The 27,050-nt window shown below is 41.1% G+C and overlaps 1 protein-coding gene across 1 annotated transcript in view; it reads left to right on the top strand.

The window, feature by feature from the left end:
* Positions 1-27,050, top strand: part of PIK3C2G (phosphatidylinositol-4-phosphate 3-kinase catalytic subunit type 2 gamma) — a gene marked incomplete at its 5' end in the record, with an annotated part of 290,505 nt that overhangs the window by 239,801 nt on the left and 23,654 nt on the right. The window contains one exon of the mRNA XM_084630371.1: positions 10,361-10,455. Coding sequence (XP_084486497.1) covers positions 10,361-10,455 — 95 coding nt within the window. The remainder of the gene's footprint in view (positions 1-10,360; positions 10,456-27,050) is intronic.

The raw sequence follows: 27,050 nt of genomic DNA, 5'->3' as shown, positions 1-27,050 counted from the left end.
AAGCGCTGACAAGAGAAGAGTTTTGTTGCAAAAATTCAAGCCAGACCTTAAATACAGCTTGTAGCCTGGGTTCATGGGCTATGTTCTATATGACTTCTTTTACTGTAGTATCTAAGTACCTCGCAGTTTTCAATGTATTATCTTTCACACCCCTGAGAGATCAGGAACTACTGTTAACCCCCTTTTACAGATGAGGGACTGAGACACTGATGTCACATGATGAGTCTGCAGAAGAGCAGGGAATTGAACCCGGTGGACCATCCATATAAGTATTATGTAGCCAATGGTACACTGGTTAAAGAAGAAAACCTCTCACTCTGTGAACTGGACCATCATTTATTTTCTGAGTATTTAGTGAGCTACCAAGCTATCATATCAATAACCCAACCTGTTGGTTAACTCTTTACATTTTTATGGTGATGTGGGGGCTCCGTAAGACTAGCCAGAGAGAGGGGGATACAGCAGATGTACAAGTTAAGATCAGTAGGCCTTGAATAATCAGAGATAGGGATGTAGGAAGCTGTTTGCCTGCAGGGTAACTTGGCTTTCAAAAGTCTGGGAAATGCTTTAAATAAGCAAAGCATCTGTGTCTTACAGGAATATTCATCTCCAGTTACCCTAGAAAACACTAATTGTTAAAGATTTTGAGAGTAAGACAATCACATAGATTTTTCAGATTGAAGCAGTTAATGCCCTTTCTCTTTGTTCTAATGTTCAAATCCTGAGGTCTTTGCATGGCTACGGAGGGGAATTTCCCGTTATTCAAACGTTATTTTTGTTTGTATCTGAGTAGCAGTCATAGATCAGGGCTCCATTATGCTTGGCACTGTACCAGCACAGAACACAAAGAAGGCCCTACATTGCATAAAGAGAGTAGCCACCTCCAGAGCACTGTTCCCTCAACTTCCTTTGGACAGTGGGAAATGATGTGTGTTGGGTCTAGGAGCCCCCTGTCAGCCCCCTTCAACTCTAAAGGAGTCGAAGGGGGCTGGCAGTTCCTGAAAGATGTAATACTAGAGGCTCAACATAATGCTATTCCGATGCAGTGGAAAGATAAGAAGAGCCACAGGAGACCAATGTGGCTGTACAAGGAGCTTTTTAGCTATCTAAAACCCAAAAGGGGTACATACAGGAAATGGAAGGACTTGCATGTCAGTAAGGATGTATACGTGGGAATAGCACAAGTATGTAGGGACAAAGTCAGGAAAGCCAAGGCAAGGAATGAGTTACAACTGACAAGAAGTGTTAGAGAAAACAAGCAGGGTTTCTACAAATATGTCAGACAAAAATGAAAGATCAGGGATGGCATGTGCCCACTGCTCAATGGAGAAGATGAGCCGGTAACAGAAGATGATAAGAAGGCGGAACTGCTCAGTGCCTACTTTGCTTCACTCTTCATACAAAAAATAGCATGACCAGAGAAGTTGTTATAGAAAATAAAGGGAAATAAATGCAGATCAGGAAAAGTAAAGAACACAGCAGAGTTCTTTTGACTAATTTGAATGAATCAAGTCAGCAGGGCCTGTTGCCATTTATCCTAGGGTTCTGAAGAAATCTCAGAGCCATTGGTGATATTTGCAAGCTTATGGATGATAGGAGAGGTACTGGAAGACTGGAGAAGGGCTAATGTAGCGCCCATCTTTAAAATGGGGGGGAAGGAGGAGCCGGGGAACTATAGACCAGTCGGTTTGACCTTGATACCTAGGAAGCTACTAGAGCAATGTATAAAACATTCCATTTGCAAATACCTGGAGCATAAAGCGGTGATCACTGAGAGCCAGCATGGATTTACCAAGAACAGATCATGCCAAACCAGCTTGATTTCCTTCTTTGACAAGGTAACTGGTTTGGTGGAGAAGGGGAATGCGATGGACATAATATACTTGGACTTTAGCAAGACTTTAGACGCAATCCCACATAACATTCTCATAAGTAAGCTAGAGAAATACAGGCTCGGTAGAACTACCATTAAGTGGATGCATAATTGGTTAAACAACTGGAAACAGAGTAGCTATTAATGGAATGATGACAGATTGGAAGGAGGTCTCAAGTGGGGTTCCACATGGATCTTTTCTGGGTGTTGTGTTATTTAGCATGTTTATTAATGACCTGGATGTAGGAATAGAGAGCATGCTGATCAAATTTGTAGGTGACACAAATCTAGGGAGGACTGCAAATACTTTGGAGGATAGAATTAAAATTCAAAGGAGGCTGGATAGCTGCAACAAATCCTGCATCTTGGCAAGGGTGGGGGGTAGACTAAATAACCCTGGTGGTCCCTGCTAACCATATGGTTCTATAATTCTATGGGGACAGGAACAATGCATTGCCCTGTGTGGCCCCAGTTCCCATAGAAGGCCTGGGATCTTCCTGGCTTGAAGGTGGGTCCTAAGCATATTCTCAAGGAGTGAAGCCCATCCCTTTAGTGGAGTGATGGTGCAGAAGGCAGGGAATTCTGTGTGGAGACACCTTCCCCCTTCCCTTTCCCCGCTCAGAGGTTTTACTCCTTTTTTCTATATATGGGATGATTCAGGCCTCCATTTTTACTGTCTCTCTGCTCTGGCAAAACTCCACTTGGCTTTAATAAGAGTTTTGCCTGAATGAGAACTTGGTGATTTGTCCTTCAGCCCTGTCTCTTAGTTAGAAAGAATGCCCCATAACAAGCAGATTATGAATTTTGATTGACATCATCCTTCACTTACACCACTTTAATTTTCAAAGATTGTAGGTAATTACATTTATTAAAGAGAGTACAATAAAAATTAAAATGTATGAATTTATACTATACTCCTAGCAATGAAGAGATTAAAACTCAGTGCCAAATTTACTTTGTTGTGAATACAGATGCAGTATTCCCACTGGGATGCATTCTGAAATATACTCAATATTGTATGCATCCTGGTACTCTTAGCCTACCATGGGGGGAACAAGTATAAAAAATGATTTTGCCTAAGGTGTTTCATGATGACCAAAAAAAATGTTATTTTGTGGGAAAATATCCATCAAAACAATTTTGATATTCAGTGATGATGATTATTTTTCTGTTACTGAATAACGTCTACTGGAAGTATTAAAATTCCAGACCATTCAGCTATACACTGTGAAGAAATGAAATGGTTGCTGTCATTTCTAATGGTTCACATATAGGACAAGGTCTGTGTTGGCACAATTAGGTGATGTCAGTAGAGTTGAGCCCATTTATACCAGCAGAGAAATAGGACCTATCCTCTTTTAAAACAAAAGCCAAGCTCATTGAAGGGGGGAGATGTGCATTACACTTCCCTGTGCAGGCTTTACTCCCTGTGCTTAGTGTGGGTGTCACCCCTAGAGAGACCAGACTGTTGTACTAATCCTTGTGATACATGACAACTCTCTCTGCTGCACTTGCTTATATGTGCTTCTTGATGTGTTCTTAGTATTTCATCTTTTGCAGGCCATCAGTATTTCATGATGTCTTACGAGGCCAAATCTAGGAAAGAGATTGTTAGGAGCTAATCTTTCAACAGTTGATGACAGGAGGATTATAATTCTCTACCAAACTGTCAGTAGAGCAGTTGGTCATTTTTGCAGTATTCTACCCCAATCCACTCAAACTGAACTGGTTCCATCAGCCTTTGATGGTAGATCATTAAAACAGGTCTTGAGAGGAAAGGTGTGAGACAAATCAAGGGATGTAGAAGATAGAATAAGATTTACTTACCTTCAAGGTGTGCTGAGAAACTTGTTTAGTTAGTGTTTACACAGCACTTTGCAATCCTTTGATGCATAAAAGCAAAACATTCTTCCAGGGTAGTTTCCCTCAAGGAAATTTGATCAATTTCTCTGTATCTGTTGCCTTACTTCCTTAATTTCTCATACAACATGGCAACTACAGTGAATGGTTTGTTTAAAAATGATGATTCCAGAAACATTGGAGAGCATAAAGTAGGGCTGTAATTTGCTTTAAAAAATGGCCATCCAAATAAATAAGGGGAACACAAACCTGGCAACACTGCAAATCATTCAGCCTGAAGTTGCAATTAATTTCCAAATAAATTAGCTGGCTTGGTTTGTAATCATAAAAAATAAATAAACCCACGGCTGACTCAAGCCTTACCCTGGAGTCCCAAGTAAGGAGCATCCAGAAGTCATATTAAAAGAACTTGTGAACTCTATTTAGCCCTGGGGCCATGCTTCGGGCACTCATGGGAGCTTTTCCGTTGACTTCGGTGAGCGTCAGATCAATCCTTAGAAGTCAAATCTCGATTCGATTGAAGTCAATGGGAGCTCTGACTGTGTCTTCCATTAGACAAATGTTTGGCTCTAGTTTATAAGAGAGAACAGACAGAGCACACCACCTTTTAACAATGCAGAGCCCAAGCATGCGGGTCCGCCAGCTGCTCTGTATCCAGATTGGGCATCAGAGCAGGTGTGCTCCATTATAGTTTAGGTCGAAATTCTGGTCTCAAAAGAAAATGGCAAAACGCCCATCGACTTCAATGAGACCACAATTAGGCACTGAATGCAGGAGTTTCTAAACTGTTACCTGATGGCTAAAAACAGCCTGATGGCATCTGGCTGCTATTGTTGATGGTAGCTGATGGAAGCTGAAAGTGGTTAATGCCTCAGAGGAGCCCACTCAGTGCCTTGCTGAATCAGACTCCTTGTGTTCTTTTTTTTTTTTCCTTTTTCTTCCTTGTGTTCAGTTCATTTTATCTTTGTTGTTAAAGCCATTTCATATATACATTGGAAAAAGGCAAAAAAAAAATTAAAATAGCCATGCTCATACCTATGGTGTCTTTTTCAGACCTCAGATTTTCATGTGATTAAAATATGTATTTCCCCAATGTATGGCACTGTCCTCAACCTAGTTAAACAATTCATACATTTATTTCTTGTATATAAAAACACCGATTGCAAGTGAAGAATTCCTCAATTGGATGGAAAGTTTCACTTTCTAAAACATTAATAGAACAGATAAAAAAGGGGTGGGGCAGGACATGATGCTCAACTGAATTCTAACACTGTAATTTACACTCTGAGATCTGATGCACTTTCTAAACTGCTGAAGTTGACCTCTTGCAATTCACAGTATCAACAGAACCCCCAAGAGAATTGTACCTTTATGTTCAAACAAACTCCCTGTTTCATACTCAAGTATGCTATGCTCTGTATTGTTACAACTGCTTTAGCACAATTCTTATGGCTATTTATTTAACCAATTTCCATGTGCTTCTAATTACCCAAGAAAAACACTGAACCTATGAAGTTGTGCAATTCATTGGATTTTTTTCCTTCCCCTCCTGTCACTGTTTAAGTGATTCCTAATGATGCTCATCTAGTCACTATGCAATATCAGAAGGGGGGTGGGAGTAGATTGTTATAACAAAATCATTCTAGCATTGAAATTAGGGCTGTTGCACACTTAAAAAAATGAATCACGTGCAATTAATCTCACTGTTAAACAATAATGGAATACCATTTATTTAATTTCTTTGGTGTTTTCTACATTTTCAGATATATTGATTTCAATTAACACAGAATACAAAGTGTACAGTGCTCACTTCATATTTATTTTTATTACAAATATTTGCACTGTAAAAAAACAAAATAAATGGTATTTTTCAATTCACCTAAAACAAGTACTGCAGTGTAATCTCTTTATCATGAAAGTTGAACTTACAAATGTAGAATTATGTACAAAAAAACTGCATTCAAAAATAAAACAATGTAAAACTTTAGAGCCTACAAGTCCAATCAGTCCTACTTCTTGTTCAGCCAATCGCTCAGACAAACAAGTTTGTTTACATTTGCAGAAGGTAATGCTGCCTGCTTCTTGTTTACAGTGTCACCTGAAAGTGAGAATAGGCGTTCGCATGGCACTGGTGTAGCTGGCGTCATGTCAGATGCACTAAAGATTCATATGTTCCTTGATGCTTCAACCACCATTCCAGAGGACATGAATCCATGCTGATGACAATCCAAAGTGGTGCGGAACAACGCATATTCATTTTTATCATCTGAGTCAGATGCCACCAGCAGAAGGTTAATTTTCTTTTTTGGTGGTTTGGACTCTGTAGTTTCCGCATCAGAATGTTGCTCTTTTAAGTCTTCTGAAAGCATTCTCCACTCCTCACCTCTCTCAGATTTTCAAAGGCACTTCAGATTCTTAAATCTTGGGTCAAGTGCTATAGCTATCTTTAGCAATTTCACATTGGTATCTTCTTTGCATTTTGTCAAATTTGCAGTGAAAGTGTTCTTAAAACAAATAAGTGCTGGGTCATTATCCAAAACTGCTATACGGCAGAATGCTGGTAAAACAGAGCAGGAAACATACAATTCTCCCCCAAGGAGTTCGGTCACAAATTTAATAATGCATTATTTTTTAATGAGTGTTATCAGCATGGAAACATGTCTTCTGGAAAAGTGGATGAAGCATAAAGAGGCATATGAATCTTTAGCGCATCTGGCACATAAATATCTTGTGACACCAGCTACAACAGTGCCCTGTGACTGCCTGATCTCACTTTCGGGTGACATTGTAATTAAGAAGTGGGCAGCATTATGTCTGGTAAATGTAAACAAACTTGTTTCTCTTTGCGATTGGCTAAACAAGAAGCAGGACTGAGTGGACTTGTAGGCTCTAAAGTTTTACATTGTGTTGTTTTTGAGTGCAATTATGTAACAAAAAAAACCCCTACATTTATAAGTTGCACTTTCACGATAAAGAGATTGCACTACAGTACTTGTATAAGGTGAATTGAAAAATACTATTTCTTTTGTTTATCATTTTTACAGTGCAAATATTTGTAATAAAAAAAATAAAGTGAGCACTGTACTCTTTATATTCTGTTGTAACTGAAATCAATATACTTGACAATGTAGAAAAACATCCACAAATATTTAATAAATTTCAATTGGTATTCTATTAACAGTGTGATTAATCATGATTAATTTTTTTAAATGCGATTAATTTTTTTTTAGTTAATCACATGAGTGAACTGCGATTAATTGACAGCCCTAACTGAAATAAATGTGGCCAGTTTACAAAAATATTTTTGAAAAGGATAGGTATGCAAATTATTACAGCAGGAGGACAGCAGCATCTCTGCTTTCTAGTTAGGCAGGTTTTACCTCTTCTGTTCAGTTTTCTGTTCATGAGAACTTAGTAAAGATTTTCCTTGCATTGCATGGTGGCATAGGCCATGTCAGAGACGCATGTCTTTCTGTTTAAACAGCACCCTTTTTTTGGCGGTGGAGGGGGAATCAAAAAATATCACTTGAGTTCAGGACTTGCCGTTCTGGGTTTGGGGCTCTCTGTAAAGATAGGGAATAGTTATGAAGTTCAGATTTTGATCTGAACTTTCCCAAAGTTTTGGGAGTATTTGGATTATCTAATTAATTTTTGAGCTGCTATCATGATAATGTCTGAGTACCTCCCAAGTATCTGTGTATTTATTCTCCAAATCTTTTGTAAAATAATTTGATGCCTGTTGCACAAATGGGGAATTGAGGCTCAGAGAGACTAAGGCCCAGATTTTTGAAGATATTTAGGCATTCTGCACAGCGTCACAATGCCCAACTCATTTAGAAGCCTAAATCTCATGTTCAAAAGTGACCTAGGCTCCAACACCTCACTGAAAGTCAATGGGACAAAGGCTCCTGAGTGCCTAAATCACTTTTGAAAATGGGATGGGATTAAAGTAGGTTTGTCACAGAGTGGCAGATTCCAACATGCTGCGTGGCAGACTCAGCACTCTTTTCCTGATGCTTTTGTTGATAATGATGTAAGCAGAACAGAACCTCATTCATACTTGCATAACTGTACTGGCATGATGGGGTTAACGTCAGCTGCAGTGGAGGAGGGGATAAAATGGTGTCCACCCCTCTCCCAGCACCCCTCCAGAATTGTCCAGCAGAGACCCTGCCACAGTCTGGGTGCACTGGGATCTAGGTGATCCCCCGGGCCACGTAGGGGGTGGGGGTGTGAAATCTGCAGAGAAGAGCCAGCCACAGATTGGTAGCAACAGATGAAGCCAAAGCAAGGATTGCTACCCTTGTGGGGAGAGTGCGTAAAGTGGAGCCCACCTGGGGTCATCCCTCCCATCAACATCTTCTTAGTCCGGTGGCACAAGGACCCAGATGGTGCCTTCACTCCCACCCCATGGCATGATGGAGAGCAGTAGAGAGCAGCCAACCAGAGACTCCAGCCGGTAGGAACAGGAGCAGCCAAATCTGGGACCTCTCGACATTCCAGTCAAAACAGTTCAAAGTGCTCTGACTTTCTCTGCCCTCTGCTGATTGGCCGTTTGCTCCAGCCCTCCCTTCCTCCCTGCCTTCCCCCTTCCTCAGGCTCTTCATCTCAGCTTCACTCCACAACTGCCTTGCCTTACCCTCTTCTCCTCTGCCCTGTCCCTCTCACCCTCCTTGCCCTCACTTTTTCTTTTCATTTAGCCTATCCCCTCCCAAGTATCACCCCATCCCCCAAAATGGTGGACCTAACATAACAGTTGCCGCCATCCCATTGTTCACTCTGCTTGTGCGTTCTACCCCTTCCCCACCCTGTGTCTATCTTGTCTTATTAGACAATATTGTTTCATTGTGTGCGCTCCCCCATCTACCTCTATCCAGCTGTTGACTCTTGGCTTATACTTAGATTGCAAGCTTTTGGGGCAGGAACTGTCTTTTTCTTGTGCGTTTTTACAGCACCCAGCATGGTGGAATCCTGGTCTATGACTGGAGCTCCTAGGCACTACAGTAAAACAAATAAATGATAACAGGAGCAAACTCTCACTTTTTTGTTAGTCTAGTAAATGGATATAATGGGCCAAATTCAGTCTTAGTGTCAGTAAAATGAAACCCTACTTGTTTCAGTAAAGTTAGAGTAGTTTACATCGAGGTTGAGAGTATTTTTTTACAGCAGGATAAATAACGAGGGTTAGCTATCTCTCTACAAAAATCCTAGTGGAGACAAGAGACTGTCATTTTTACTTCAAGCAACGTGAGGTCAACCACAGGTGGGAGGTAAAATGTTGACCTTGACCTAACTACATCACGGTAAAAGCTACATGTGCCTCTCCACTAGGATTCTACAGCAAGACCAGCTAACCTGCATTCGTTATCCCACAGTTTTTAAAAAAACACAACTTTTTGGTGAAGACATTTGGCTCAATGCCTCTAAAAATACTAATAGGAAATACTGAGTCAGTGTTCAGATTATAAACCTGACTGGGCTTGCATTCAAGGTAATGGAATTTTTGCCACTGGTTTCCGTGTGAACAGGATCAGATTGTAACTGCATATTAATACGAATCTGTGCAAAGTATCAGGGCCATGGGATCAGGCTTGCAATCAGGGGTGAAAGTAAGGCGGTACGGGCAGGTACGGCGAACTGGTAAAAAGTGGCCCCCAGTACCGGCCCATACTCAGCTGACGTTAAAGCGCTGCCATCGCAGCGCTTTAACGTCGTCCGTCATCCCCCCTTTTGCCTCCTTCCTCCCCCACTGTCCCCCCCCGGGCCACTGCCGAGGGTGGAAAAAGGGGCACCTTCTTCTTGGCCTGCACCGCCCAGGGCTCCGGGGCTGCTATTTAAAAGGGCCTGGGGCTCTGGCCACCACTGCTGCTACCACAGCAGTGACCAGCACCCCGGGCCCTTTACATCGCCGCCGGAGCCCTGGGCGGTGCAGGCCAAGCAGTGCGGATGGGCTGGCTGGGGGACGCTGACCCTCCCAGCCCCGCACCTTCCGCCTGAGGCCCCGCCCCTTCCAGGGGCCGGAGCTAGCCTCCGTACCGGTAAGTATGGAATGTTACTTTCACCCATGCCTGCAATTGGCAAAAATACAGTAATCTTTTCCTTTTCTTTACACCTAGTATCTTTAGGTCTCATAAATCTACAGTTGTTTTGGGACCTTTTTGCGAACTCTTGTGTCTATAAATGTAAGCCAAATTCTGCACTGATTTACATGCCTTGCCTCCTATACAAGTAAGAGCTTCTTTTCCCCCACTGCAAACTGGAAGAAATTGAAACCCCATGTAAGATTTTTTTTTAATGTATAGGAAAAATCACAAACAACAGTTCAATTATGTTCATTTTTCTAAAATATACCCTTAGGGTATAGATAATTAGGTCTTAACATTCCAGCTGAAATTCAGACTGACAACAAATGAAAATGTAAAATCTCTCTTAATGGCCTAATATTTATAACAAGCTCATCTTTAGTGTTTTCTAATTCCAGACCTTCCTTAAGCAGGCAATATTTTGTTATACATGTTATTTAAAATAGTATTTCAATGCTTTAGCTATGCATTCCCATTAATATTTTCACTGACTGGAAATTCACACTTTCAATAACTGGAAATTAATTTCTTTTGCTTATTTCAGGTCCAAAATCTACTGAACAGAAACCTGGAGTGCAGTTAGTCATATCCTATGAGTGCACCCACCTGACAATATTGTTGAAACATATGAGGAATATTGTAAGTCCTTTGATTATAATTGAGCTCTAGCATAAGATTTTATATTAGCAGAGTGCTGTGCTAACATTAATCCTCACAATGTCCTTTGCAGATAAATATATTTTACAGAAGGTTGTGTGACAGTGCTTTTCATTTAACATATCTGATCTCTTTCAACAAGGTTTGAAGCCAGGGTGTGGTACAGAAACTAGTATCTTTAGTTTCATGGCCAGTGATGATCTCCTACTGGCAATGCACAAAAGATTAGGTGTCCATAATGGCTCTGTGAGCTGCTTTAGCTATTACTGATTCCGAGTTGTTGTTGACTCCTGCCAGGAATGGATGGAGTCACATGTCAATGGCTCTGTCCCTTTCTTGGTAAGGTCCTAGCTGGAGAGTACTTACTTATCTACTCCAGCGTTCTTTCATGTGGGATTGTACAGATATGTCAGCTCTCCTGCTCAACACATACATGAAGTTCAGAAACATCATTTGCTATTGGACAAGGAGGCATAGTGCCCCTGGGACTTTTCATAAGTCTATGTGCTCCATTCCCCTCATCCCCCAAATTATAAGCACATACAACATTCTATATGCTGACAAAACTCTCCCCTCCGCCTCCCTCCGCCATTTTTTCTGAAGTGATTCCCTGGTGAAGTTGCTAGAGGAAATACTGAGGTGGGTTAGGCTGCAGTGTCGTCGATAGGATGACAATGCTCAGCTCCACTCTCAGCAGACCTAGATGGCAAAATTATCTGCTTTCCGGTAGTGTGGCTGTGATAGGACTGGCAAGGCTCAGTTCAGACAAGACTCAGATGATGCTGGTTGGCTTAGGGGATCTTGTGAGGGCAGTATGCATTACCTCGGCTAAAGTGGTATGTCTGCTCTTTGATATTAACAGCCTCTACAGGCTTTGGAATCCCCAACTGCTCTTTTCAGTGTCAGGCAATGGCAGTGGCCAGAAGACCTTTTCATTACCTTTGTTTAACTAGGAGATTGTGACATTTCTTCCATGCCATGGATTCCACTGTGTTCATTCATGCCTTTTACACCTCCAGACTAGATTACAATCACTTGCTCTACATTGGACTCAGCCAAGCATCAGCCAACACAAAATGAGACTGGCTGGTTGGCTGTATCAGTCATGTGAAGCCTACATATCCCCAACTATTCTCTGTAGACTCCCCAGGCTTCTGATTTGCAATTCAGTGTATTCATTTTGATCGATAAAGTCCTAAAAGATTTGGGTCCTGAGAGACTGTCTCTCTTTCCATGCACCATCCTGAGAGTTGAGATTGCACGGGATACATCTGCTGATGAGTCCTATTTATATGAACATCCTAGACTGTAGAAGATGCTATTCAGATAGAGCCCATGGTTTTTACCTTCGGGGTACAGTATAAGGCCTTTTGGGGAGGGGAGCATCTTCTTCAGGCTGAGTAGCTGGTGAAGCTTGTGGAGGGAATTTTGGTTAGAACATTATGCTCTTAGTGTTACTGTGTGTATTGTATTTTTTCCACTGTACTTATGCTGAGAGTCTCCATGATATATGTGTGTGTGTTATAAATCTGTGGTTGGTTAGGTTGTACATCTTATAAATCTGTGGTTGTGTAGGATGCATATTTGTATGTGTCAGATGTGGGAAAGTATAGTGGTAGTATGCGGTTTATAAGTGTAAGTTTTTCTGGTGAATTTGCATGGATGGTTTGCAGATGTACAGGGGCAGCTTTAAGACTATGAGAGGTAGCTTAACTCTGTGTGTCCATACTTTCAAATGCTTAGGATTTTTAATGTATAATTAACTTAAAATGTCCTGGCCCTTGTAACTGTACAAAGTTCTGTTTAAATTAGACCTTAGATGGGCCTGAGCAGCCATACTCAAGTGTTCCTGGACCAAGGGTTTGGTTCAGTCCATTGCCCATAAGTGTGTCAACTGTGGTCAAGATTTTTCAAAGTAGGTGGCTAAAGTTGAGCTCCTGAATCCATTTTTTGGTATCTGAATAAGTAAGCTTATACAAGTACAAAGCACCCACTTCAGTGGGAGCTGCTGGTTGCTCAGCATGGTCAAAAACTAGACACCCACTATAGATTTCAGAGACAAACTTTAGGCAACTATTTTTGGAAATCTTGGCCTTTTTTTCTTTCTTTTTTTTTAATGTGAACGCTTGTGTTCATCATACTCATTTAATGTAAATTACCAAACAGTTGTGACATGGTAACTACTTTGGAACACCACTATTCTGGGCTGACTTCAGACTAGTGACCGAGAAGAAGTTCTTTATCCTGTTAGTAATCTCTTCAGCCATCCAATCCCCTAGATCAATCTGTCTGCCTGCCTCTTTTGGGGTTGAACAAGGATTAAAAAGTATTCCAAGTTTATATTTTATTCAACACGTATTAAATCCATTTCAGGTCTATTCAGTCTTTTTCAGTGTCTTACTAATTACAATATTTTTAGTGGTTCATCTGTACAGAAAATTAATTTGCCACCTTGTTTATTTCAAAATTTATAGTAAATACTTTTTTACTGGTTTCCCCCATCCCCCTTTATTTTATCCTTTAAAATAGTGTATGTGATGCTTTTGAATGTTTAAATAACTGTATTGGGCCAAATTTATTCTTGGTGTAACTTCATTGAACTCACTGGAGTTTGTTGATGAATTTGAATTACTGAAGGAAACGTTAATTATTATTTGTATTGTGGTAGATCCTAGACGCTTCATTCAGGGATCAGGGCCACATTGTGCTAGATCCTGTACACACACAAAATAAACAAGGGAGTCCTGCCCCAAAGAGCTTATAGTCTAACTATATGATGAGAGACAACAGGAGGAGGAAAACAAACGGGTTGTGGAAGAACAAGGTACCTGTGAAACTACTGTGTTTATAGCCATTGTCAAGTGTTGTGTAGGCTTCATGGCAGAGGTGGGATTTAAGGAGGACAATGTAGTAGCTTTGCAGATTTTTACAAGGAGCTTCTCCGAGGCATATGGGGTGGCACAGGAGAAAGCAAAGAAGTGTTTTCAGGTGCAGTTAGTCTAGTTTGTGGAAGGCTGGCTTTGTTAGCAGAGGTTGGGCTCAACAGCTCTATAACTATATAATTTCAGTCCATGGTGCATTATTTACCCACTGTTTGTAATACCTAGAAAGAAGGTTGGAGAAATAAAAGCATGTATCTGATGTCTAATCTCTGATCTTAGGTCTTCTTCAAGAATCACCTGTTTCTCCCTAAAACAGGAAATATTTCAATCATCAGTGAAAGAAGTTCTTACAGTCCTGCCTGAAAACAGTCTATTGAAATATACTTTGAAGAATAAGTACTGCGTGAACTTGCTTAATAGATTTTAAGGTTAGAAGGGAACATTAATCTCTGCTAACCTCCTGCTTTATCCAGGCCATAGTTTCACCAAGGGGATTCCTGCATCTTCCCCAACAACTTGACTAATAAGACAATTTGAGTATCAATGCATGCAGACAGTGGTAGAATTAGTTGCGAAGGCTTGTGCACATTTCAGATTAAATACTATGGGTAAACAAAGAGAGAGAAGTTCTGTTAAAGTAGTGTTGAATGACGTATTTAACAGCACTACCAACTCTCATGATTTTATTGAAAGTCTCATGATCAGTAGTGTTTTTCTTGAATCCCTAGTATCATGTGAATACACCAGATTCTCAGCTTTCATTAATTAAAAAAATAAGTTTATAGCCCTCATGGTAGCCAAGAAAAGCTTGAAAACAAGACCCCTAAGGGTGTGAAAGCCAGAAGACCCATGAAGAGTCAAAATATTTTATTTTTGAAATCTCATGATTTTGTAAACCAATGATGATTTTTTGGGCCCTGACTCGTGATATTTGAATGCTTAGACTAGGTGATACCATATTAGTGCAGAGATGCAGTGAAGTTGGAAGGCTATAAACAAAGATGTAAACCTTGGCAGAGGGAAGAAAACTAGAGAAGGGGATTGGAGAGTAGTGGGGTTCAGAGTGAGGGAGAAAGATAGAGATTGCCTCAGAGAGAGGGTAGGGCAGCAGAGACAGAGGGGCAGCATGGCAACAACTGACAGAGTCCCTGACACTGGAGAGGGAGACATAGGGCTTGTCTCCACTTACCGGTGGATCAACGTTGCAACGATCAATCCACCAGGGGTCAATTTAGCGGGTCTACTGAAGACCCGCTAAATCAACCGCAGATGACTCTCCCGTCAACTCCGGTACTCCACCGGAACGAGAAGAGTAAGGGGAGTTGACAGGAGAGAGTCTCCCGTCGACATCGCATAGTGTGGACCCTGCGGTAAGTAGATCTAAGCTATGTCAACTTGAGTTACGCTACTAGCGTAACTCAAATTGCGTAGCTTATATCGACTTTCCCCCATAGTGTAGACCTCCCCATAGAGTTCAGGGAGAGGAAAGTTTGGTCTGGCATCTGAAAGGACTTGCCAGCAAAGGGCAGGAACTTATCTGCTAAGGGAGCAGAATAAATAGAAACCTGGCAGCCACTGTGTGGAGGAAGAAAGAAACAAGACTCAGAAAGCCAAGAGAGGGACCTGGGCCACTATAAGGGGGTGTGGGATAGGGAGAAAGTATGGAGAGAAAGGGTGCTCTGTAAACACTGAAACACAGACCTGGCACTGGGGAGGGGGAAGAATCTTTAAAGCCCAGCACATACAGTTGTAGCTGTGTAACTGTTATTAATACTCAGAGGGACAAGGTGGGTAAGATAATGCTAAGGGAAGTTTTCATGGCTAAATTAATCTAAACATTATCATGAAAATGCACCAAATTGGACTCTGGAAACTGACACCGAAGTGGAAAGGAATCAAATGTCCAGTGTGGGGATTTGACTAAGTTTCCCAGGTAAGTCAGGCTGCACCTCTCTATCTGGCAGTCCTGTGCTAACAACCCTGCCTGCTGTTGGAAGAGACCTCCATGCAAGTGCAGGGAGCTCCAGCAGCTGCAAATACATTAATGCTGCTGCCCTGTGCATTTGCCCCATGACAACTAAACCAGATGCACATGTAGGCTACTGGATGCACTTCCCAACCAGACATGAGGGAGAGTGGGGAAAGCTTCTCAGACTTTTCTCCAGGCTCCAACTAGCAAAAGACACCATCCATCCTTAGTTCGCTCCAGAACTTCCTTCCATCCTTAGTTTATTCTAGACATTGGTGGGGAAGAGTCCCTGCCTGCCAAACTCCCTTCCCACCATTTACCTGTCTGTCTTAAAACATAAATGAAAACAAAATTGTCCCCAGGTAGATTGTGAACATGAAAAGTTTACGTCAATGCTAATAAATCCATATCCAGGCAGAGAGGGATTTCTCGAATTTCTGCCCCAGAACAGATCTTACATGTAAGGGAAGACAGTAAGTCCTGAAGCATGGATTTGCACAGAGCTGGTGGGATAGCCAGGAACCAGGAATTAACCTAACAACTGCCTCATTGCTCTACCTGTACATGTGCAGAGATTTGTGCCAGCTGAACCAACCCATTTCAGAAGTTCAGAAAAGATTTGTTTGGTATTTTCCTTCCCCCTTTCCCCCCCATGAACAGAGTATCCTAGCATGATATGGAAGCATTAGCTCAGTGGTGATTCACAGAAAAGAATGCTGCCTATTGACCGGCACTTCTTCCAGATATGCCCTGGTTTTCCCAGGGACAATAGTCTAATAAGCAGCTAGACTTGAGTCCTTATTTGACTTTGGCTTTTCCACTGCCAATGATTAATGGTGCTGTGAAGCGTGATGTGTGGGTTGACAGATTAGAAATCAATTTAGGCTCACCTGGACATCCTCTTTGCACTCCTGCCCTATACCATCCATACCCAGAGCAATCACTGCAAGAGAAGGGTAGGAGAAATGATGGATGAACTGGTTTAGGAAGGAAGGAGAGCACTAAACCTTCCTTAAACCACAATTATATGCAATTTAAACCATGTAAAAGTTCCCAGGTGCAGTGCAGTAAGGACCTGATCTAAAAGCCCACTGAAGTCAATGAGGGGGCACTAAATGGATATGTGGGCAGGGGGTGAAAATTCCGTCTTGTCTGTCCCATCGCAGTCAGCTCTTATCCTTTACCTCCCTGTCATTTTGATGTTCACACTTTATTAATAATAATATAATAAGTGGCAGGACCAAAAGAAAAATACAGTTCTTGTCTCTGAAGGGGTTATAGTCTGAGCCCCAATCCTGCATGGATGGAGCTGATTACAGGATTGGGGCCTAAAAGATAGAAACAAAAGATGGCATGCACAGTAGAAACTAGAGAGAATGACTTAATGGTCAGGGGAATTTTGGGGTTCATTTTTACTTTTCTTTCCACCTTTTTTCCAAACTATCTACTCACTTCTTCCGGATCTCCTGGGAGAGAGGTTGTCATGGTTCTTGGTTTGCTGGACCTTTGGCCCCTAACTCAGGCTTTCAAGGGACAGGGCAGCACCTATAAATCTCTCCAAGTGGAATCCTGACACTTCAAATGGGTCGCTAGGTTACAGTCCCCAGTTTACCAACCATGCTTCCTCATCACGAGCCTGTAACTAACTTACTGATAAACAAAACTAGAAGACCAAGAAGATGGATTGAAGGTCTACTGCTATAGACTTCCCTTCAGGAGCTGCGAACGTTTCTCTACAGAGCCTGCCTCTCTCTCTTCCCTGGGCTTCAGAGACAGTGTCTTTAAAACCAGGCAAGCCTCTTTGTTCTCTGTGTCCAGATGATGCTCCCCTTGCCATGGGGGGGGGGGGTGATCTGCCCAGTTTGTACAGAGACAAAACGTCAAAGGCCTTGACACTTGTATTGTTTGTTAAGCACCAGTGATTAGGATAGCTAAACCATTTTAGTTCTTGCAGACTGTCACAGGGTCACTCACCACACTGGCACCGCCTGCTGGCTGTTTCGGGAATTAGCTCTGGTCAGCAGGTGCACCCTCCAGTGCTGTTGGCTCTCCCATCCTCCTCTCCACCTGCAGACCCACTGCAGTTCCAGTCTCACTGCCTCTGCTTCGTGGCACAGCCCTCTGGACATGTCGCAATTTGGGTTCCCCGCTTCTCGGGAGACTCCTTCTGCAACAGTCTAGCAGCTCCTCGCAGCATCTTGGCAGTCCACAGCCTGGCCGCTTCTTCAGAGGCGAGTGGTGGGGAACCCAGGCCCAGCCACTACTCTGGGTCCCAGCCCAGGGATCCTGTAAACAACAGCTTCCCGCTTCCCCTCCTTTCTTTCTCCTCCAGTCTGTCTCAATTCCCTGGGCCACTTCCCTGCAGCCCCAGCACCTTCGGTTCCTGCCTCTGGCTCCTTCACCCTCTTCCCAGGGCCTCGGATCTGCAAGTCCTCACAGCCCTGTTCCCGGTGCTAGTCTCTGCAGCCCTCTAGGAAGCCAGTCCCCTCCCTTGGGCTTCCTGCAGCAAACTCCCCTGCTCTAGCCACTCTATTGGCTGCAGCCACTGCCCTAATTGGCCGTTTCCTTGCAGCCCTTCAGGCTGGGTTTTAACCCTTTCAGGGCCAGTGTGGGGTAGACGCCCCGTCACACAGACCCAAGCCGCCAAAGACGGATTTCAACCGTAGTTATTCTTTAACAAGAAACCCAGCAACAAGCAAGCAAGCAGAGGGTCACCTATCTATAATATTTTATGCCTATTATCTCCCATTTTTCATCACAGAGGCACTTGAATGAAAATAATGTGGTGGATTGGCCAACTGGAATAGGGGAGGGAGTACCATGTATAGGAGGCAGAATGGTAAAATGCCCAAAGAAATGAGTGGGGGGAGGGAAATTTTAGAGCTGAACAAAAGCCTTGTAGAGAGATAAGTGTTGGTGGCAGAATGAGACCAGTAGTTTGGAAGGAGGAGATACAATAGTTCCAACTGTGGTTTTCTCAAGATTGCCAGTGTAACATAGGACAAAAGCCAAGACACATGAAAATAATATTCCTGCTCTGGTGCACATTTACAGAGAAATTGACTTTTTTCAGAATGGTGGGTTAGAGGATGCTTTCACTTTAAAATGAGCTTGGATAAGAGCACTTTTCTTTGGACTGAAAATTGGCTGAAGGGCTATCAACAAAGGAAAATGCTGATCAGCAATGTTTCAAGTTGAGGAGAAGGTCATCTATTGTGGCACCTCAGAGGTTGGTGTTAGGTCCCAATTTATTTAATAGAGCTGGTCAGAGGTATTGACAAATGTATCATTCAGTTAATTGTACTGTTATTGACAAATGTCTTATCAAATATTTCGGGCAGTATGGGCCTAGCTTTATTATTTGAATGCTATTTTGAATAAATCATTCACTGAATAACATTTGTTGAATAACGTATTCAATGAGTTCCACTTAATATTATTGATCATTGTGCAGAGGAGAGAAAAGACCCTGAGATGAAATTTGCAGTTGGTACTAAATTAGAAAAACAAAAGTATTAGTATAGACTGAACAGTAATACCGAGATATCTAAAGCTATCTAGACAGAAACTCATGCAAGCAGTTGGACAAACGATTACTTTCCCATTACTACACATGGGAAATATTGATCCCAAGCACACACATTAATGGGATGCAGAAATATTGATAACAATATAACTTGGAACTCTTTTGTAATGAACTCAAGTGTCAAACTGTTTTATTTAGAAAAGAAGATGTTTCGATCAGTACTAAGTAGAAGCTGCCCTTAAATATTTAAAAAGGTAAAGTATATAATAAAATAAAAAATAGAATGTTTTGACGGTATCATAGGACTGGAAGGGACCTCGAGAGGTCATCTAGTCTAGTCCTCTGCACTCATGGCAGGACTAAGTATTATCTAGACCATCCCAGACAGGTGTTTTTTCTAACCTGCTCTTAAAAATTTCCAATGATGGAGATTCCACAACCTCCCTAGGCAATTTATTCCAGTGCTTAACCACTCTGACAGTTAGGAATTTTTTCCTAATGTCCACCCTAAACCTCCCTTCCTGCAATTTAAGCCCATTGCTTCTTGTCCTATCCTCACAGGTTACCAAGAACATTTTTTCTCCCTCCTCCTCCTAACAACTTTTTATGTAGTTGAAAACTGTTATCATGTCCCCTTTCAGTCTTCTCTTTTCCAGACTAAACAAACCCAATTTTTCCTATGCAGTGGGATAATTTGCTCTTGTGCCCTTAATAATGTCTCTTGGGAAATCTGCCAACTATCTTCAATTGTTTTTCCCCTTAGACTTGCTTCCCATGGGTTCTTACCTACCAACTCCCTGAGTTTTCCAACGTCTGCCTTCTTGAAATCCATTGTCTTTATTTTGCTGTTCTCCTTCCTACCATTCCTTAGAATCGTGAAGTCTACCATTTCATGATCACTTTCACCTTTATAGTGAAAGTGCCTTCCACTTTCAAATTCTGAACCAGTTCCTCCCTATTTGTCAAACTCAAATCTAGAACAGCATATCCTCTAGTTGCTTTCTCCACCTTCTGAAATAAAAAATTGTCTCCAATACATTCCAAGAACTTGTTGAATAATTTGTGCCTGATGTGTTATTTTCACAACAGATGTCTGTAGTTGAAGTCCCACATCTCACCAAGTCCTGTGCTTTAGATGATTTTGTTAATGGTGTTAAAAAAAGCCTCATCCCCCTCTTCTTCCTGGTTAGGTGGTCTGTAGTAGACCCTTACCATGACATCACCCATGTTTTTTACCCCTTTTATCCTTACCCAGAGACTTTCAACAAGTCTGTCTCCTATTTTCATCTCAACCTCAGTCCAAATATATTCATTTTTTTCATCTGACATGATTTGTCATGAAATAATATAAAAATAAAACTCCATAAAATTCAAAACAGAAACTTGAAATTTGGAAATCCAAAACATTTTTTTTTCAAAAATCAATTTTTTCATTTACAAATATTTTTCCTGGCAATTTTTGTTGAAATGCACTTGTTTTTAAATATTGTCTCTTGAGAAAACATTTGGACAATTTTTTTTTCCAATTAGCTCTAGATCTAAGTACTACATTAGCAGAAAGATGCTGAAAAACTGGAGGGAATTCAAAGTCAATGATCAGTAGGCCTACAGGGACTGATTTATGAGGAGTGATTATAGTAGCTAAATTTTGCTTGGTTAAAAATTGACAAATGGACACAAAAGTTTGCAAATACTTTGAAGGCAGCAAACAGTCGGGATTGAGAGGAATTATTCAGGGTGTTAAATAGGGCATAACTAGCAGTGGTCAGATGTAATTATAGAAAAGAAACTTTGGGCCTCATCTCACAGAATGCTTACTCATAGTGAGTGGTATCAGGTTGTGGAGCAGACTATCAAACAAAGTGAAGTAATCCCCATAGTTTGAGACATTTAAAACTAGTTTGGACAAGGTAGCTATGGACTGATGTACTAATTTATTAATTAACACAACTAGAAGGTCGGTTAAAGGCTCAAATAAAGCTCCTGCTGCTGCTTCTTGTGTTGTGTTTTTACATGCATTTTCCATCTGTGCTCAGACATGGGGAAAAAAAGAATATCTATGTGACCAAAAGAAAGAAATAAAACAGTAGCATTTGTAAGTGTTTTCTGTTCTCAGAAACTGATTTTCTCTTACTACATCTGATGGTCAGTGACAGTGTAAATCTTCTGTGAGCTGAAAAGAAATGTGAAACAGCATTGTTTTCTTTGATGTTTTTTCTTTCATTATGTTCTGTTCAAGGAAGAGGGAATAATAGAATCTGTAGGTGTGTGCACGCTCACACATGTACATACTGTAGACTAATACTCCAATCTAGACAAAATCTACCTCAATGAGCCTCATAGACTCTCGAGCTCTGGAAACTGGACACTGTTCTGAGTGGTAAATGAATATCGCACTGCATAACAATAATACATGGTTTGGGGAAAAGCAGATTACCTTCTTCACAGGCTTCTAAAACAAAAATTTTAGAGAACTGTCCACGAAACCCTTGAGTCTTCACCCTCATCCTACTCCCCACATCAAGACCAAGGATTAGGATCTTCCCTTCTGATAAAGTCATCAGTTCATCCCATTAACCCATTAAGAACATAAGAACAGCCACACTGGGTCAGACCAAAGGTCCATCTAGCCCAGTATCCTGTCTTCCAACAGTGGCCAATGCCAGGTGCCCCAGAGAGAATGAACAGAAAGGTAATCATGAAGTGATCTGTCCCCTGTCACCCATTCCCAGCTTCTGGCAAAGAGAGGCTAGGACCACCATCCCTGCCCATCCTGGCTAATAGCCATTGATGGACCAATCTTCCATAAACATATCTAATTCTTTTTTGAACCCTGTTATAGTCTTTGCCTTCACAACATCCTCTGGCAAGGAGTTCCACAGGTTGACTGTGCGTTGTGTGAAAAAAATACTTTTGTTTGTTTTAAATCTGTTGCCTAACAATTTAATTCAGTGACCCCTAGTTCTTGTGTTATGAGAAGGAGTAAATAACACTTCCTTATTTACTTTATCCACACGAGTCATGATTTTATAAACCTCTATCATATCTCCCCTTAGTCGTCTCTTTTCCAAGCTGAAAAGTCCCAGTCTTATTAATCTCTGCTCTTACAGCAGCCGTTCCATATCCCTAATCATTTTTGTTGCCCTTTTCTGAACCATTTCCAATTCCAATATATCTTTTTTGAGATGGAGTGACCACATCTGCCTGCAGTATTCAAGATATGGGCATACCATGGATTTATATACAGGCAATATGATATTTTCTGTCTTATTATGTATCCCTTTCTTAATGATTCCCAACATTCTGTTCGCTTTTTTGACTGCCGCTGCACATTGAGTGGATGTTTTCAGAGAACTATCCACAATGACTCCAAGAGCTCTTTCTTGAGTGGTAACAGCAAATTTAGACCCCATCATTTTATATGTATAGTTAGGATTATGTTTTCCAATGTACATTACTTTGCATTTATCAACATTGAATTTCATCTGGCATTTTGTTACAGTCACCCAGTTCTGAGAGATCCTTTTGTAGCTCTTTGCAGTCTGCCTGGGACTTAACTATCTTGAGTAGTTTTGTATCATCTGCAAATTTTGCCATCTCACTGTTTACCCCTTTTCCAGATCATTTATGAATATGTTGAATAGGACTGGGCTCAGTACAGACCCCTGGGGGACACCACTATTTACCTCTCTCCATTCTGAAAACTGACCATTTATTCCTACTCTTTGTTTCCTATCTTTTAATCAGTTACCAATCCATGAGAGGACCTTCCCTCTTATCCCATGACAGCTTACTTTGCTTAAGAGCCTTTGGTGAGGGACCTAGTCAAAGGCTTTTTGAAAATCTAAGTACACTATATCCACGGGATCCCTCTTGCCCACATGCTTTAAGACCCCCCTCAAAGAATTCTAGTGGATTGGTGAGTAGTGAGTAGATCCCTTTACAGAAACCATGTTGACTCTTCCCAAACAAATTATGTTCATCTATGTGTCTGACAATTTTGTTCTTTACTATAGTTTCAACCAGTTTGCCCGGTACTGAAGTCAGGCTTACCAGCCTGTAATTGCCAGGATCACCTCTGGAGTCATTTTTTAAAACCGGTGTTGCATTAGCTATCCTCCAGTCATTTGGTACAGAAGCTGATTTAAATGATAGGTTATAGACTACAATTAGTAGTTCTGCAATTTCTCATTTGAGTTCCTTCAGAACTCTTGGGTGAATACCATTTGGTCCTGGTGACTTATTACTGTTTTGTTTATCATTTTTTTTCCAAAACCACCTCTAATGACACCTCAGTCTGGGACAGTTCTTCAGATTTGTCAGCAAAAAAAAATGGCTCAGGTTTGGGAATCTCCCTCACATCCTCAGCCATGAAGACCGATGCACAGAATTCCTGTAGTTTCTCTGCAATGGCCTTATCATCTTTGAGAGCTCCTTTAGCGTCTTGATCGTCCAGTGGCCCCACTGGTTGTTTAGCAGGCTTCCTGCTTCTGATGTGCTTTAAAAAAATTGCTATTACTTTTTGAGTCTTTGGCTAGCTGTTCTTCACATTCTTTTTTGGCCTTCCTAATTATATTTTTCTATTTCATTTGCCAGAGTTTATGCTCCTTTCTATTTTCCTCGCGAGGGTTTAACTTCCGCTTTTTAAAGGATGCTTTTTTGCCTCTCATTGCTTCTATTACTTTGTTGTTTAGCCACAGTGGCACTTTTTTGGTTGTCTTACTGTGTTTTTTTAATTTGGGGTATACATTTAAGTTGAGCCTCTATTATGGTGTCTTTAAAAATTTCCATGCAGCTTGCAGAGATTTCACTTCTTGTGCTGTACCTTTTAATTTCTGTTTAACTAGCTTCCTCATTTTTGTGTAGTTCCCCGTTCTGAAATTAAATGCTACAGTGTTGGGCTGCTGTGGTGTTTTCCCCACCACAGGGATGTTAAATGTAATTATATTGTGGTCACTATTACCAAGTGGTCCAGCTATATTCACCTCTTGGACCAGATGCTGTGCTCCACTTAGGACTAAATCAAGAATTGCCTCTCCTCTTGTGGGTTCCAGGACTAGCCGCTCCAAGATGAAGCCATTTAAGGTGTCAAGGAACTTTATTCTTCATCCTGTCCTGAAGTGACATACCCAGTCAGTATGTGGATAGTTGAAATCCCCCATTATTATTGAGTTTTTTATTTTAATAGCTTCTCTAATCTCCCTGAGCATTTCACAGTCTCTGTCACCATCCTTGGGTTGGAATACAAAGGCAACAGGAGTTTTGCTCTCCCACCACCATCCCAACCACCAATTTTCCAAAGAAGAATGTATATCTGCTAAGAGAATTGCTTTCAGAATTCCAATGCTGAATCAAGCCAGCCCTCATCTCTCAGTCATGCAACCCCAAAACAACAGTGATATCATAGTTTTCCTGCTCTCCTTTGGGACTCACATTCCCTGCTCCCTGTGCTACTCAAGCAAGTGAAAATGCCTGTGCCACTGACCTCCATCACCGTGGGTGCCTTCTCTTTTTATTCATGAAAGGGGAAAAAAGCAATTAAGTTGCTAGTAATCACTAGGAGGAGGGAAAGAAATTTACAGGCAGAAAAGAAAACAAAAGGGTTAAATGATCTTGGGGAACAAAGAGAATACAGTGACGTGTTTAAAGTTTTATAGAAGAAAGAAGCAGTTAGTGAGAAAATACTTCATTTTGTGCAGTCAGCAACCATTGTTTTGGTTAGTACCTTAACAAATGTTTACTTTATGCTCTAAGATCCACCATGAAAATATAATGGATTATTATTCTAATTATCCTTTACTATAGTAGTTACTTTAAAGGTGATTTGCTTTCAAATATTTCAATTATATAATTTGAAATGATTTTATCATTTATTTTGCTAAGTGTATTTACTGTACCATGATTTTAAATTCACAGGAAAAGAGAAAATTTAGTGGCAGAGAGGAGAGGGAGGCACATAGTGCACTGAGATGTACAAATCTGAAAAAATAATCATATCATGGGCCTGGAGGATCCTTATTAAATAAGAACACAACTTCTAGTTTGCGCAGCTCTGGTATCATTTTATCCTCCTGGTCTATAAGCCTTATTAATCCATTTCTTGAAGGAACTTCTTGATTTTTTAATACCGCTGTTGAGGTACTGATTTTTTTTTTTAGGGCTCTAAATTTAGAATTATCTCAGACGATGCTATCTTTTCAAAAGTGAAGGAATATTTGTTGTTAAGCTGCATTTTATGGAGGCAGGCTTTAACTTTTCCCAGGAACACTAAGTTAAGTTGCATATAAACTGTGCTTTGTTACTAAGTATGTCTCCACTACGAAATTAGGTCGAATTTATAGAAGTCGTTTTTTTAGAAATCGTTTTTATATATTTGAGTGTGTGTCCCCCCACAGAAAATGCTCTAAATGCATTAAGTGCATTAACTCGGCGGAGTGCTTCCACAGTACCGAGGCAAGCGTCGACTTCTGGAGTGTTGCACTGTGGGTAGCTATCCCACAGTTCCCGCAGTCTCCGCTGCCCATTGGAATTCTGGGTTGAGATCCCAATGCCTGATGGGGCTAAAACATTGTCTTGGGTGGTTCTGGGTACATATCGTCAGGCCCCCGTTCCCTCCCTCCCTCCGTGAAAGCAGCAGCAGACAATCGTTTCGCACCTTTTTTCTTGAGGAAATGAGATTCAAAAGTTCGCGGCTCTTTTCCTGTCTACCTGGCCAGTGCATCTGAGTTGAGAGTGCTGTCCAGAGCAGTCACAATGGAGCACTCTGGGATAGCTCCCAGAGGCCAATACCATCAAATTGTGTCCACAGTACCCCAAATTCGACCCGGCAAGGCCGATTTAAGCGCTAATCCACTTGTCAGGGGTGTAGTAAGGAAATTGATTTTAAGGGTCCTTTAAGTCGAAAAAAAGGGCTTCATCGTGTGGACGGGTGCAGGTTTATATTGATTTAACGCTGCTAAATTCGACCTAAAGTTCTAGTGTAGACCAGGGCTAAGAAAAATGAAATGGCCTGTGTATTTAATTCTTTTGATGGAGCCTCTGCATTTATCACTAGGATTTAATTTAATCAGGATTCAGATACTATTTTTTCTGATGACTTGGGTGTTGTGACTGATTTCCTCAGTGGATTTTCCTTTTCCTCTGTTCATGGGTTATAATCAAGTCTCTTTCATGTCTGCATTTAGAATACAACTATGTTGTTACGGGGCTGTGAAAACTTTGTGTATCTATTAGCCATAATTTTATTTTAACATGCTTAATATTTAGTTGTCATTCTTTCATTATTAAAAATTTTAATGCTCAGGAGAGGAAGGGGAGTGTGTGTCTCTGTGGGAAAATGTGAAGATGAACCACAGGTGGGAGTGGGGTCTGCTGGGGAGTTTTGTCTGAGAGTGGTAGAAGGCAGTAGCTGGAAGTGGGAGACAGGAGGAGCCATAAGGATCTTTCATTTATGAAGGGAAGAAGGCAGTTGAGACTTGAAGATGTCCAGATATTTTTACCAGGGATGGAAAGCAGAAGAAAGGAAGTTATTTATAGAGGAGGGAAGGCAGTGGTTGTGAATGGAAGTTATCTGTTATTTTTTTTAAAGATTGAAAAATGCGAGATGGAGCCTTTTCTGGAAAAAGAACAGCAGATAAACCCAGACAAAGTTCAGGAGCTACCAGAGTGTTTCATCCAGGGATGGAAGGCATCAGGAATGCCAGGAGCTGGAGCATCAGCAGCTTTTAGGCCAGGGCCAAAAAAGTGAAAGAGAGTGAGCTTTGAGGAATGACTGCCAGAAGGAAATATTTCATTTGGGAAGAGGTGCTAACAAAGATAAAATTTCCGCAAAATATCTAACTGTTACTTTCAAAACATTTCCCTTCAGACTCCCATGCTAAAGAGACTCGGGAGTCATGCTGTCAGGCTGAATTTCAGTGCTTTAAATATGCCAGATTTAGAAGTAACCCTTTTGGCTTTCTTAGTGTCAAAGAAAATTCCATCATAAAGGAGAGTCAGGTAGTCAGGAAGGGGACATGAGCGGCTAACAAAATGTAATTTTTGTAGAAAATTTCATTTCTTCTCTCTTTTCCCAAAATATAACTAGTGTATTTAATATTGAATTACACAAATCCATAACCTGTCTAGGTGGATTTCTAAAAGTACATATCAAATACCACTTTCGGTTTTGGAAATCTAACGTGGAATGAATTATGGAACT

The sequence above is a fragment of the Lepidochelys olivacea genome (genome assembly GCF_965140295.1).
Source record: "Lepidochelys olivacea isolate rLepOli2 genome assembly, chromosome: 1".
In the NCBI taxonomy this organism is placed as follows: Eukaryota; Metazoa; Chordata; order Testudines; family Cheloniidae; genus Lepidochelys; species Lepidochelys olivacea.
The sequence above is the reverse complement of the archived record's forward strand: the minus strand, read 5'-3'. Positions and strand labels throughout refer to the sequence as shown.